The sequence below is a fragment of the Sinocyclocheilus grahami genome, unplaced genomic scaffold (genome assembly GCF_001515645.1).
Source record: "Sinocyclocheilus grahami isolate Dianchi unplaced genomic scaffold, SAMN03320097.WGS_v1.1 scaffold52.1, whole genome shotgun sequence".
Lineage (NCBI taxonomy): Eukaryota > Metazoa > Chordata > Actinopteri > Cypriniformes > Cyprinidae > Sinocyclocheilus > Sinocyclocheilus grahami.
Genome location: NW_015505231.1, coordinates 984,596 through 1,000,321, shown reverse-complemented (window position 1 = coordinate 1,000,321; position 15,726 = coordinate 984,596). Strand labels below are relative to the sequence as shown.

Genomic DNA, 15,726 nt, shown 5'->3' with positions numbered 1-15,726 from the left:
AGGTTATTCAGTGACAAGAAAATACACAGTTAATGAGGTACTTAATTAAAACAGCACAACAACAACAGTTACAAAGTATTGTATTGATCAACACCTACAGGGAATGTTTCATCTCCATCACTCATGAGAAAGTTCCTGAACAGCTCATAAAATGGTTAGCTTAAAGAATGATCTGTGATCTCGTTACAGATGAGGGGGCTCTGGTGAGACCTGCTTTCAGAGTTTTGCGTCTTGGTGGATTCTCAGCTAGTCTCCGTGCATCTTCCTCTTCCTCTCTCCAGAGCTCACGCTTTTTCTTCTCTAACTCCTCCTTCTCTTCATAATTCTCCTCCAGCTCTCTCTCCTTTCGTGCAATCTCTTCCTGTCTCTCCTCCAGAATCTTCTCTTGTTTTTCACGTATCTTTCTCTCTGAGTTCGGGTAAAATGACGTTGTGTAGCAGCTTCTGCCATTGATGGCCACCAAGGTATCGATCTTCTCCAGAAGTTTAGTCACTTGCTCAAAGTTTCCCGTGTTCTTGTTGTTGAAGAACACAAATCCACCACTGCATGTGCGGATAAAGTCTCTGAGGTCTTTGTCTGAGCTGGCAATCACATCATTTGGCATTTTCCCCTCTAGTCGATCTCCGTGTGTGAACAAAACAACCGTGTAATTCCAAACGTTCTTCCCGAACATGTTCTGGATTAATTTATGCATGTTCTTGTCCTCATTGGTTAAGTTTCCCACCGGCTGAACCAACAGAAACACGTGTGGTCCTGGTTTATAGAGAGAGACAGATTTCATGATCTCCCTGATAACTTCCTTCTCAATTCGATTGATCTTATTCAGTCCCGGCGTGTCGATTATGGCCACAGGTCGCCCATTGATGTTTCCAGATGCTCTTTCACAGAACTGTGTGACTCTGCTCAGCTGCATATCTGTGTTGAAGGCGTTGCATCTGAGGATGGTGTTTCCAGATGAGCTTTTTCCAGACCCTCTAGCACCCAGTAACATGATGCGCAATTCCTCTGCCACAGCTTCAGCTGGAAAAAGATCATGTCATGCAGGTTGAAACGATATGAGTCGACTATTCCTTTAAATGGAAAGTTCACAAAAACAAACAAAAAAAATTCTGCCATTATTTACTCAACCTCATGTTATTCCAAACCTGTGACTGTGGAACACAAAGATATTTTGAAGAATGTTGGTAGCCAAACAGTTTTGTTTTCCTTTTATTTTTCCTAGTTCCATTGTTTTTTTTTCATAGTATTTTTTTCCATGCCATGGAAGTCAGTGGGATCCAATACTATTATTTTGTGTTCCACAAAGGACTGAAAGTCATATAGGTTTCGAACTACATGAGGTTATATCATTTTATAATGAGGATGTGATTGAAGTGATTGACAGTTATACCACCTTCCCACCACTAGAGGTCACCTTCTCCAGAATACTGACTGAAATCCTCATTGTTCACACTTGTGTAGTTCACGTTGTTTCTTACTGATTTCATTCCATGTCAAACACTATCTCTGCACCCAAATGTATGTACTATGTACTTGTTTTGAATAACTCAAGTAAAACATTAAATTTGAAGGTCAAAGAACATAAAAGTTAAATGACTGGCAACTGCATAACTTACTGGTTGAGAATAAACAATCAAATGAATTACTATAAGAGAACATGAATTTTGTTCTAAACCTAAATGAGAAGATTCACTGTCTACTTTCTACATAGACAGCTGCCTTGTAAGGGAGCATCCTAACCAAAATTCACTAGAGATGTTGGCATGCTAAACTCATTACTTAATATATTGTACTAATAAGCACAAACTCTCAAATATTGGGTGAAATAGTTAACTCTCAGTTAAAACATTTCAAACTGACATTCCAAAAAGTTATGAATTGCTTTAGAGTTCATTGTATGGCATTCATCCGTCTTTGGGGTTTGCCCAAAAAGTGTTTTGTTGTCAGGAATTTTCTTATGCCTAAAATGCTATCAAATAGTTTGGAAAAGCACATATGACTTTGCAAAACCTTGTTAGTATCAGTTCTGAGTATTCTTGGTATTCTGATCTGATGAGTTGGTTCTTCTTTATCTTGTTTCTGTTCTCTTGGCATTTTGTGTTTTGTATTTACAGCTCAGATCGGAGTGATTTCATGTGCAATGGGCATTGTCTGCTTCTCTAGACTCAAACAACTCTAGCACCCGCTGAACCTGCTTAGTACATTGATTTATTTATATTTAGTGCCGGTGGTAATTAATATCACACTTACCATTCAAGGAGGGTGATTTTGAATTTGCTTTTAAGTCTTGAATATCTAAACCAGATAAAGCCAGAAAATGATTTAATGATAATAACATACTACTACTAATAAAAATAATGAATTAATATAAATCTCACAATTTATTTGGCTTACCATGCCAAGTTGGTGATTTTGAGTTTGTTCTTACGTTTTCATATAATTCATCAATTTCAGCTACGGAAGACATTAATATTAATATTCATTATTAGTGAAAATGAATGTCTTTTTATAAAAGACTTTTTAAAGTGATTTGATTTGAATGAATTGATTCAGACATGATATATGAATCAGTAACTCACAACCCAGTGACGAGTCCAGTTCAAAGGTTTCTTTCTCTATTTCAGCCTTCAGACTGTCCCACAGCTTCTCTTCTGAAGTCATTGTTCTGTTTTATAAAAAAAATAACCTCAGTATTTGAGACTCAACTCCCATCTTTAATATCTAAAGATGTATAAATGAAAATACTCACAGTGGTCAGAGCTGATGTTTATGATTCTGGATCCACAGACAGAGTATAGAATTCTTGAATCTGATTTCCTTCACCACTGTGAATGACTGAGAATCCTGTTTAACCAGTGTCTTTAAGGGTTGCACAAGCCCAATGAGAAGTCTTCTATCTGCCTTCTAACAGGCATTTAGATGATAAGAAAAGACCTAAACATCTTTCAGATACGCAAACAATTTCAGTAGTTTCAAGCATGCAGACACTATTGAGTTAAAGGGTTGGGAAGGCAAGGGTTGCTCATAGCTCTTTATTATTTCATCCAGTCAGACACTTCCACTGTTATCTGGCACGCTTCTCAGGTATGCTGAGCAAACGTGAGTGGCATAAGCTTTATATATATATATATATATATATATATATATATATATATGTCCTATTTGGAGGTTTTTATATGACTGTGTTAAGTATTTCATCTAGTGGTGTGTCAGGATGTGATGTGTGATTTGTTTTCAGGAAGTGCATACTGAAATAACACCTGTGAGCTCACAAGTCAAGGAAAAAAGAAAAGAAAAAAAAAAAGTTTTCTCTGATTGCCATCTGTTGCTATTTTCAAAATGTGTTTTTCATTCAAATTCAATTCAGAGCTATGCATGTATATAATATTTAACAATGCTAACCAAACATAAATATCCCTAAGCACAGCCCTAAAAATGATAAAATATAATAATGAATTAATTGTTATTGTGTGTGACTCATATATGTGTATATATTTGTTGCACACACAAACACACACACACACACACACACACACACACACACACACACATATACTTTGTTTCCTCTCAACATTGCCGTTAAGTGAATAAAATGCAATGAAATGACTGCGAGTTACTTCGGATGAATTAGGGATTGGTAAAATGATAACTCATTAAAACGGTTTGACAAACTGCTTCTTTCAGCACATTTGTTTCTTTTTCATGACCCTCTGAATGGTACAGTATATTACAGTAGATACTTTACATGCAGTTCAGTATATTCCTGAGCTTTGTGAATTTAGTATTTTTCATGTCATTACATTGTTTAGAGCATAAGAAAAAAATGGTAAAATAACATTTTTGAAAAATTATATTTTATGCATATGTTATGCTATGTCTTCTGTAGAGGACACCAGGACTAAAATAAAATGACAAGAATAGACATGAAAAGGCAAAAACAATGGGAATTGTTTTTTTAAATCACCAATCAACTTTTAGGTTTGAGGATTTTTTTATACCTAACTTTGTTTAAGGATGGTTCTCAACTATGTTATAAAATATATAACAAAATGATTTGATATAACAATATTGTGTAAAAATTCCATGAACTGGTTTTCCCATTAAGCACAATGTTATCTATACACTGTATCTAATTTGCATATTAAAGTGCTGTTGGGACAGCATGTTGAAAAAAGAAGTGTAATAATGGGAGTAGTAATTGGCCAGATTTTCATAATAATATCTAATATTTCATAAGAATATTGATATGTAATTTGTTTTCCTGTTCAATTCTTTTGTCTCCCAAAATGTATAATAAACATGCTTTTAGTCCTGGTGTCCTCTACAGTGGACATGTATGAAATTATGTCCTGTTTCATAACAGGAAGTCATATTTTGATTTGAAACCCCATAACATTTTCCTGAGATGTTGATTTATGACAAACAATTTGAAAATTAACCAGATTTATATTATAATTACAAAATATTATCATATTTTTCCATAAGGATGTACAATTTTATCACAAAATTAATGTCAGCCATTTTTAAAAACCAAGGAGAGGGAGTGGTCACGGTGAAACATCCAATCATTTGGTATCTCTGGAAAGCCCTAAATGTGCTCTGTACAGGACATCCAAACTGTGACATGTGAGGTCTCAGAGAAATTCTCTAAAATAGAATGTCCACTACAGAGACAAATACTCCATAGCTGGGTATCAGGAGGATATTCCTGTTGACCAGTGGAGGGCAGTGGTGACACAGGAGCCTCATGATGTGGAAATAACCAGAGCATGTAGTCAAACCACTGTTACTCTAACACTCTGGTATGTTATCAATACACCTCAAGAGGTTCAAAAGAAAGACAGAATGTCAGACAGAAGGAAATGAGCCATCTAACTGAAACACAAGAGGGACGAGAAAGACACCATGGTTGTTTTAGTTATTAGAATCTGGCTAGCACAATTATTTGAGTTTCTGTTTCTAAATGAAACCATTTAACACTCTTTATCCTGAATAAACTATTTTTTCCACTGGTGTTTTAAATATCATAGAGAATATAGAGATAATATGTGACTTATTTCTCCTTCAGTTGTTTATAATCATGTTTTATTTTCTCCCCATGTCAATCTATAAAAAAAATAAATAATAATGCATAACTGGAACTGGAAGCGGCTTTTCTATTTACATGCATGATATATAATCCATGTTTATTACACTGGAGCATTTTTGAGGTTAATCTTTTGTCACTTGATAATAGTGATATTTAAATTGATATCAGATTAAATAAGTTTTATGTATTTTTGTTTGATGCAGGATTTGTGGTGCAGTAATTCATCTAGACTGCTGGGTAAATTTACTTCTCACGATAAGAGAATATTTATTATATTTATTTAAAATGCCATAAATTTACTAAAGAACCACATTTTTAAGATCAGGAAATATTTTGAGCAATATTTATAGTTGCAAAGAGAAATTATTAAATGCAGCAGTTAAGCAAAAAAAGAAAAACTTTTCACTGCCTCCACAATTTCCCTTTCAAGGGAACTTCGAAATGTGTCCTCTAGGGGTCGCTATGGGGAACGCCTCGTCGTGACCCGTGTCTGAAGCATACATTGAAAAAACACCAACAACACGTTGGCCGGCGACAGCCATGACGTCACTACCGGTGCGACTATAGTATAAATAGGCGTCGGGAGCGCACATCATCCTCTTCTTCATCTTCACTGACTGTTTTGTTTGAAGCGTGCATTTCTGTGGTAAGAGCGCATAGATCTCTTTTCATATTATTATGGATCAAATTTAAAAAAAATAAAAAAACAGGGCACTAGCAAAGCGTTTAGAGGATGTGTGCATCTGTGTCGTCATTATTTAACATCTGATGACACACACGATCTATGCGTTGTTTGTTTGGGCGAAGAGCATGCACGCGATGTCCTTGAGGGGGCAATCGGCGTGCACTGCGAGCGTTTTCCAATGAGAAAGCTCCGCTCTCGTTTGTCTCTCTTTTCGAGGAAAGAGGGGCAGCCATCTGCTTCCCGCGGTTCAAGACCTGCCGCTGCTGAGGCATGGAGGAGAATGAGCTTGTGGGGATCGCAGGTGGATCTGGCCAATGAGTTTAAAGAGGGGCTTTCCCTCTCGCGATCGTCGGCTGTGGACTGTGGAGAGTGAGCCGCTGGAGTATGATGTTATTTCATGAACATCGTCTGAACCAGGGGCCAGTGCTCTGCTGAGTTCAGCCCAGGAAATGTCTGAGGAGGGCAAAGAAGCTGAGGCTGAGCCTTCCCAGTCCTCCTGCCCTGCGTACGATGAGCTCTTTGAAAGTTATGGATCGCGCCACGGCGAGGCTTTACTTGCAGTGGAAAATCTTTCTGGCTATAACCCTCCAGCTCAGGTGAGCCTTTCTTTATTCCTGATCTCCATACAGAGATCGAGAAGGAATGGAAGAGGCCGTTTTCCTCACGCATCCTTCGATTCCAGCATACGAGTTATGCCAACATCGAGGCGACGCGCGAAAACGGCTATGAGAAGATGCCAGCTATCTCTCTATGGGTGAGACGTCCTTTCTTAAGACTCCCTCCTTGCCATCTAAGCTTTTTCAGGATACATCTCGCTTGAATGGCAGGGCATACGCAGCAGCAGCAGGTCGGGCTGTCGCTTCATTGCACACGATGGTGGTGCTTCAGGCATATCAGGCTGACCTGCTGAAAGACCTGGATAAAGGTGAGGGCCTTTCTCCTAAGCCCGAACAACCCAGGGGTCCTGGCCCATCTCGGTTTGAGGATCAGAGACGGGCACAGAAGGCTAGTGTCACGGCTCGCGCTCCTCCCCCGCCTGCGGGTAGGGGTAGGAAGAATCGCGGGTCAAAGGGAGGTAGGCAAGACCTAAGGGACATGATCCAGACAAGGCATCAGCGCTTTTGTCCGGATCAGAGTGATACTTCATTATCTACTCATTCCCTTCCTAATTCCCCTGTAACCACCATCTCTCCACCTGACCGAGGTTAGGTGGGAATATCCTGCATTACAGTCTCCTATGCTGGAGCTATGATGTTTGGTTGGTTCTATGGCTTCATAGTGACCACCTTACTGATGGTACGGACCAGAGGTTTTTTTGGTCGCTTCCTGAACGGGGCTCCGGCACGGGAACAATGGTGGGTGAGTACGATCCCTTTCTAAATATATATGTATATATATATATATGTGTGTGTGTGTGTGTATTTAATGTGCTGGTGGTTGTGTGTATAATCCATCTGCTAGCTTTCTTTGCAGTGTTTTTCTTGGCCCTGTGTGTTTCTGTCCTTTTTCTAGGGTAGGTCCTCGGTGAGCACCCCCTCTGCTGGATTCAGAAACCGGGTGCTCGACTTGCAGTGTTTACTTCACTCATCGATATGATGTCCAGCCGGAATGATAGCCTGGTTTCGCCTTCATGCTTCCTGGATTATGCGTCCAGGTCACAGGCTTCTGCGGGAGTCTTCCTGATCATCATGCCCCCGGCCAGGCACTGCAGAATTTCCTGGACGTCCGGGCCGGGCTTATGCTTTCAGGCTGCCCTGTCTGGTATACCGTATCTAGGTCACCCTGAGGGGCCTCCTAGTCACCAGGATATCCCCTCTTGCTGAGGCATCAAGCGGGAAGTATACGTAGGTGGCATTTGCGATAACCTTCTTGTGTAATGCTGTCTCAGGCAGTGCTCCCCTCGCCTTAGAGGGTTGTATTTGAGCTTGCCTCTCCCGTTTGGCTCAGTACTTCCGGGTATCTGTGAACAGATGCTTGGAAAACTCTTAAATCCATACTATGGTAAGTGCGCACATTAAGCTTTGCGCACTTTCTAAAATCCACATAGTGGTATGTGTGCACGTTATGCTTTGCCCACTTTTCTGAAATCCTGTATGGTAAGGGTTACGCGTTATTAGCCTCATTCCCTTTCTCTGAGTTGGTTTAGACCCCGGTACCTTGGGCTCCATTCAACCAGTGTGTCTCTATTGACACACTTTGGAAGCATTGCTCCCCTCACCATTGAGGGTTATTATGAGCATGGTGCTTTCTTTCGAGCGTTTGAATTCTCTCCCTTCTGAGGAGTTGGATTCCTCGCTCCGTGGGCTGTTCTCGTGGTAGTGTTTAGCAGTGCTCCCCTTTTAACAAAAGGGATACCTATGAGCACGCTACTCCTTTCTGAATTTGGAGTTCTCCTCTCACGTGAGAGTTGAGTTCTCTGTTTTCCCAGAGCTTGCAGTACACTTACCCTTCTGATCTCTAACGTTCGTGCTGTAGGTCGAGCCCCTCTTGTTGAGAGCTGGGTGTTTGCTCCCTCAGCTAGAGATTTACTGCTAGCCATTCCAGTAGTATACCTTAGATCGAGTTGATAACTTCTCAAACATAGTGTTTTGGGATGCACCATTTCCATCTATGGGCTGCTCTTTCAGAGTACCACGAGGGCCCCTTAGAACGGTTTTTAAATGACAAATGTAATTAAAATGTAAGTATCAGGGTGACACTACATGAAGTTTCCAAATCTTATGTGATCTGATTATGACAAATGCTTAATATGCTTCATAAAATGCTTTAGTCATCCTTCATGACAATGTTAAATTACAAAAAATGATTTTTGTTCTTTTTGGGGTATTTTCCCTGATGGTCTTGGCCTACAAAAAAAATTCTAATATTGGATTCAATACTTTTCTCGACTTGTTTTCTTTCAGTTAGTACAGGTTTTGTATTTTGTTTTTGGAAGTGATTAATTGTAGGCCTCACTGACCAGAGCTTATGCACAAGTTTTTGAGTGAACATTGCCAAAATTACCCACAAATAATGTTTTTTTTTTCAGGTGCATAAGCTCAGTTCAATGAGCCCTATGACCAATCATTTTTAAAAAATAAATATAAAACCTGTGCTAATTGAAAGAAAACAAGTTTTTTGAGTTTTGAAATTTGAATCTAAGATTTGCTGACAGTATAGCATAATGAGAGATTTACGAGCAATTTTTAAAAGGCTGGTTCTTTTTGGAATTGGAACACCAAATTAGTTACAGGATTTTCAGCACAGCACAAGGGTTAACAAAAAGTTTAGATTTTTAAGAAAAATGTGGATGCCATAAAATATCTCACCATGTTCATTTGTTGATTCAGTTAAATTGGTTTCCTCTATGTTTGGCACATTTTCATACAACATTTCAGTCAGACGAAGAAGTGGATGATGTGTGCTCCCGGCACCTATTTACTGTATACTATAGTCGCACCGGTAGTGACGTCATGGGCTGTCGCCGGCAAACGTGTTGTTGGTGTTTTTTCAATGTATGCTTCAGACACGGGTCACGACGAGGCGTTCCCCATAGCGACCCCTAGAGGATGCAGTGTCTCGTTCCCTACTCAGGGAACCATGGTTACATACGTAACCTGAGACGATTTTTCTTAATTCAGTTGATAGTTTTTCATTATGTAAAAGTTTCTTCTTCCGAGGTATTTTTACACTGATTTAGCTTTTTTTTCCCCCAGGTATTATAGTGATTTAATTTGAATGAACAAAATTGATCAGACATCATATTTGACATTAGTGATAGAATTTATGGAAAAGATATAACCTCTCAGTCATTTGGTAGATGTTTTGGCACATATATTTTCATACATTAGCCTACACTAAAAACAATCATTTTACTCAGACAAGAATCACATATATAATCACGCAAGTTTTGTCAAATAATTGTTAGAGTTTCTAGGTGCAACACTTTTGGTCTGATGAGTGGCGTTTGGCTAGACTGATGGACATTTTTTGTTTGGCTGGATTCCCAGCCTTTTTTCTTGCATCATCTTCTTCCGTTCTCCAAAGTTCCCGCTTTTTTCTCTCCACCTCCTGCTCAGTTCTACTGTATATCACCAGCTCTCTCTCCTTCTGTCCAATGTTCTCCTTTCTCTTCTCTAAAATCTTCTCCATTTTCTTCCTGATCTTCCTCTCTGAGGCCGGATAAAAAGACAACGTGTAGCAGCTCTTTCCATTGATGGCCACGAGGGTCCAGGTGCATAAGCTCAGTTCAATGAGCCCTATGACCAATCATTTTTAAAAAATAAATATAAAACCTGTGCTAATTGAAAGAAAACAAGTTTGAGTTTTGAAATTTGAATCTAAGATTTGCTGACAGTATAGCATAATGAGAGATTTACGAGCAATTTTTAAAAGGCTTTTTGGAATTGGAACACCAAATTAGTTACAGGATTTTCAGCACAGCACAAGGGTTAACAAAAAGTTTAGATTTTTAAGAAAAATGTGGATGCCATAAAATATCTCACCATGTTCATTTGTTGATTCAGTTAAATTGGTTTCCTCTATGTTTGGCACATTTTCATACAACATTTCATGTGTTGCATCTGTGAAAAAAAGTTACTGCTTGAGTCTAAATAAGACATTTTATATTGACAGGCTATTTGCTGTGTAATCTTTAAGAAATATTGTAATGAAAAAAACATTGATCTTCCTTATCTGATAGTCAGTTAAAATGTTGTATTGAATAGTTAGTATAATAATGGCATAAGAGATGTCATAAGATGTTGTAAACAGATTGTTTTGTGTTATTCATTGTGACTTACAGCTGGTTGATAAATCCAGTGCAGAATCATTCTCATCTTCCTCAGAGTCCATATTATCATGAAGAGTCATTATTTTCTGATGTAAAAAGAAGAGAATTGCAAGCATCAAACTGCAGAATATCCTTCTCCTATTCAGTATTTTTGTCTTGTTTTCCGGTCAAATATTATTGCACTAATCTCATTTTAAGCATAAACATCAATAACATTTGTAAGATGCTTAAAACAAGCAAAAGGTCCCTGATCTGCTATTTATGAAAAGTTTAGTTTCACTCTGCTTATTCTGCATCATACAAGTATAACATCAAGGAGAAAAGAAAAGGACTTACCACAGTTGATGAAGTTTAGAGATCAGCATTGACACACTTGCATATGAAGAGTCTCTAGGAAATATGCTGCTTTCTTCTGTACGATGAAGAGTTTTTCTGTTTGAAGGTAGGTGTAATGTAATCCACACAGGTAGCCTATCGACTTCAGGTAGAGGGCTGGTCTTGTTAAAAGATGCGAACTCTTCATTCGACAAGGGTTTCATTGAGGCACAGGACTAGTTTGACATGTTAGTCAAGTATATAGAGTTTGTTTGGCATGTCCTTTTCTGTTCCAGTGAAAAATGCCCCTCCGGCCTTGAAAGTGGGGGTTAGTTTTCAAACTGAGTAATAGAGTAGATTAGGCTGACAACATTTGAACACACACCTGGAAATAATGATACATGTGAACCAGTCAAGACACTTAATTTCGCTGCAGTCTGAGCTGTGGCTACATTTCACAATAGCTGTTATCTAATAGGCCTATAACAAACAAATTCTTGGTTTCCTTTTTTTTTTCTTTCTTATTTGCATTGTACCTTTAAAATCAGCATGTTATATATGACAAAAAATATATATTATTATGATATATAGTAGTATTATATATAGTAATATGCAAGATAATATTTTGTTTTTAATTTACTATTTACTTTTATTATTAGAAAAATATATGTTATTATGCTATAATACAAAATATAATGTAATATAATTAATATTATATTATTGTAATATAATGTTATGTTTTATATTGTATAGTGTAGTATAATATCTATTTATCTATCTATCTATCTATCTATCTATCTATCTATCTATCTATCTATCCCAATGATAATCCCTTGAGTATATTAAAATCTGTTTATTTAAAGTCATGTATTTGTTTGTTTGTAGGGCAGTGTAACAGCAATGACGGTTTTCTTTCCTCTTGACACAGCCCGGCTCAGGCTGCAAGGTAAAAAGGGAAACACATGAGTTTAATTTCCTGCTGACTTGACTTTTGTTCGTGTTTTAAAATACGTGACCACATTTCTTTCTGTTTCTGTGCCGTTGATGACAAGCGGAAAGCCAAATCTACCCCAGCCATTCTGTCTGAGATCATCAAGGAGGAGGGTCTGTAAGTTATTTCACATGCATCTCTTTGTTTTGTGTCATTATCTTTTTCATTTCAGGTTGCAAGCATAGCCATGCTTTTTTTGTTGTTTTTTTTGCTCTCTCTCTCCAGATTAGCTCCATATAGAGGCTGGTTTCCAGTGATCTGCAGCCTTTGTTGCTCAAACTTCGTCTACTTCTATTGTCTCCATAGTCTGAAGGCCACCTGGCTGCAAGGTCAGAGGTCAACACCGGGACGAGACCTCATTTTTGGCATTGCTGCAGGTTTGCTTTTTTCAAAAACATGAAATGATCAAAAATCCAATAGTTTCTGTCATGCACTTCCGTTCAAAAGTTTGGGATCAGTAAGATTTTTTATGTTTTTTAATGGAGTCTCTTATGCTCATCAAGGCTGTATTTATTTAATCAAAAATACAGAAGAACAGTAATATTGTGGAATTATAACATTATTGCAATTACTAAAATTGGTTTCTTATTTTAATATACTTAAAATAATAATAATTTATTTCTGTGACGCAGCACGGTATTTTCAGCATCATTTCTCCAGTCTTCAGTCACATGATCCTTCAGAAATCATTCTAATATGCTGATTTGTTATCAGTGTTAAAACGGTTGTGCTGCTTAATATGTTTTTTTTGGAATCTGTGATACATTTTTCTTTGATTCTTTGATGAATAAAAAGTTAAAAAGAACAGTGTTTATTCAAAATAGAAATATTTTCTAACAATATAAGTCTTTACTATCACTTTTGATCCATTTAACACATTCTAGCTGAGTAAAAGTATTAATTTCTTAAAAAAAAGAAAAATGTACTGACCCCAAACTTTTGAATATATATATATATATATATATATATATATATATATATACACACAATAAAGCAGGCCAGTTTGAGTACTTTTGTATGATTGTTTTATAACGATTTGAAAGAGAAACCTGTTTAATCATATCTGCGACAGTCATATTTCCTTCTATTTTGAATAAACACTGTTCTTTTTAACTTTTTATTCATCAAAGAATCCTGAAAAAAATATCACGGGTCCCCCAAAAAAATATTAAACAGCACAACTGTTTCCAACATTGATTATAAATCAGCATATTAGAACGATTTCTGAAGGATCATGTGGCACTGAAGTTATTTTAAATTGCAATAATATTTATTTTTCTGTATTTTTGATCAAATAGATACAGCATTGTTGAGCATAAGAAACATCTTTAAAAAACATAAAAAAATCTTACTGATCCCAGACTTTTGAATGGCAGTGTATATATTTTGTGCAACCAGTATTTAAACAGAAATGTATGAATGTATTGTTGGTGCTTCCCACAATTTAGATTTATATTACTTAGTTTCTTCTTTTCATTTCGAGTTATCTTCGTTTCGAACATTAATATTGTGAATTATTAAACGGTTTTGCTGCTTATTTATACAGAGACCTGTATGATTTTTATTTACTTATTTTTTGTGTGGTAATCATTATTGGGTAGTACCATTCAAAAGTTTGGGGTAAAATAAAATAAAAAAATGAAAAAGAAATTAATACATTTATTTAGCAATGATGCATTCAATTGATCAAAAGTGAATCCTTTAAAAAATGTATCATGATTTCCACAAAAATACTAAGCAGCAAAAACATTTCTAACATTTTTTCAACATTAGCAATAATTAAAAAAAACATTATTAAAGGCATACTTTACCCCAAAATAAAAGTTTTGTCATTTACTTTATTTTACTTTTTTTTATGTTCTGTTGAACACAAAAGAAGATATTTTGAAGAATGTTGCTAACCAAGCAGCTGTTGGTCCCCATTGACTTCCATAGTATTTTTTCCATACTATGGAAGTCAATGGCTACCAGCAATTGTTCGGTTACCTACATTCTTATCAAAACATCTTCATATGTGCTAAACCTTTCTATCTTCCTTTAGGTGTAGTGAATGTTCTTGTGACCACTCCGCTCTGGGTAGTCAATACCAGACTGAAACTGCAGGGGGCAGTTTCAGGGGGCAGCAAATTCAGAAATGAAGACATACAGCCCCACACTACAATGGAATTATTGGTCATTTTAAAAGACATCATACATGATCTTCATTTCATTGCCTTTAATTCAAATGTGTGTCCAGTGATGATATAAGGTGATCCGTCTCTCTTTAGATGCGTTGGTACAGATCATGCAGCGGGAAGGAGTGGGTGCGTTATGGAACGGGACGTTTCCCTCCCTGCTGCTGGTGCTCAATCCAGCCGTGCAGTTCATGATCTACGAGGGTCTGAAGAGGCAGCTCATGAGGGGCGTCCACAGAGAGGTCAGAGCAGGCTGCTGATCCCAGAACAGTTTTTAGGGTTTATAATTTACTCAATTTCATGGTAAGAAACTTTTACCATTTTAAAGCTAATACAGTAATGTAAAAACTTTGAATTATCTCTCTGCATACTCAATCATGACAACATATAAATAAACAGATGAGTCTATTCACAAGATCTCTGTTGCCTAGGAAACAGTAACTACAGCATTTCTGATATTAAAAAACATGCAGATGATGATTCGCTCATTTAGATGCTCGTATTCATGTGCAAGCATCTGTCGAGTATGAGTAAACGAAAAAAAACATAGCAACCTAGAAATATGATTATGTAACTCCTTGGTAACCATGGATGATGTCACAGTCCATTGAAGTTTAAATTAGAACATATCAGTGTTTTGGTTTGTCTTTCAATGTGCAGTTTATCTACATATTTTAAGTTTCTTCACCCAAAAACCTACATTCTGTCATCGTGTTGTGGGTTTCGTGATAACGGAGATGGAATGTAAACGCACAAAAAAAAAATCTTCTGTTATAGAGGAAAGACAGACTCTTCATTGTTTAACTTAACTTTTTTTCCACTATATTTCTGTCTGATTGTTTATAGCTCTCCTCAGTGGAGGTGTTTCTTATTGGAGCCATTGCCAAGGCCGTTGCAAGCACCATAACCTACCCTCTACAGACAGTTCAATCCGTTCTACGGGTAAGACCAGAATACGTTTAGTTTATATTTGCCCAATCAGCTCATATCATGCATACTGGATTATTGGTTCTCAACTGATTTTGTTGCAGGTCTTTGATTTTTATATCCTTTCAGAAGTCTGGGGTTGGTAAGAAAGACATTTTGAAAGAAATAAAGACTTTATTTAAAAGGCGCTTATATACAACTGTTCAAATGTTTGAGGCCAGTAAGAAAAAAAAAATTATTCTCTGCAAAAATACATTAAATGGACACTGTTACAATTGCTATTAATCAAACAATCTGTATCACAGATTCCCCAAAAAATATTAAGCTGAGCAACTGTTCTAACTGTTCTAGGACTGAAGTAATTTTTAATAGTGTAAAAGTTTTAATAGAGTTCATTTGAAGAAGTCTGGATAGATAGATAGATAGATAGATAGATAGAGTGAGTGAGTGAGAGATGATAGATAGATAGATAGATAGATAGATAGATAGATAGATAGATAGATAGATAGATAGATAGATAGATAGAGTGAGTGAGTGAGAGATGATAGATAGATAGATAGATAGATAGATAGATAGATAGATAGAGTGAGTGAGTGAGAGATGATAGATAGATAGATAGATAGATAGATAGATAGATAGATAGAGTGAGTGAGTGAGAGATGATAGATAGATAGATAGATAGATAGATAGATAGATAGATAGATAGATAGATAGATAGATAGATAGATAGAGTGAGTGAGTGAGAGATGATAGATAGATAGATAGATAGATAGA

At 36.9% G+C, this 15,726-nt stretch overlaps 2 protein-coding genes across 2 annotated transcripts; one reads left to right on the top strand and one right to left on the bottom strand.

Annotated features, from left to right (window-relative positions):
• Positions 1 to 105: 105 nt before the first annotated feature.
• On the bottom strand, positions 106 to 2,661 carry LOC107583307 (GTPase IMAP family member 4-like). The gene is made up of 2 exons (XM_016269484.1): positions 2,580 to 2,661; positions 106 to 1,020 (listed from the first exon to the last, which is right to left on the bottom strand). Exons 1-2 carry the CDS (start codon positions 2,659 to 2,661, stop codon positions 161 to 163), a joined length of 942 nt encoding a protein of 313 aa, XP_016124970.1. The 3' UTR covers positions 106 to 160.
• Positions 2,662 to 11,757: 9,096 nt separating this feature from the next.
• LOC107583306 (peroxisomal membrane protein PMP34-like) lies at positions 11,758 to 14,103 on the top strand. The gene is made up of 5 exons (XM_016269483.1): positions 11,758 to 11,806; positions 11,902 to 11,968; positions 12,077 to 12,228; positions 13,893 to 13,998; positions 14,088 to 14,103. The coding sequence occupies exons 1-5, from the start codon at positions 11,761 to 11,763 to the stop codon at positions 14,101 to 14,103; spliced, it is 387 nt and encodes a 128-aa protein (XP_016124969.1). The 5' UTR covers positions 11,758 to 11,760.
• Positions 14,104 to 15,726: the final 1,623 nt, after the last annotated feature.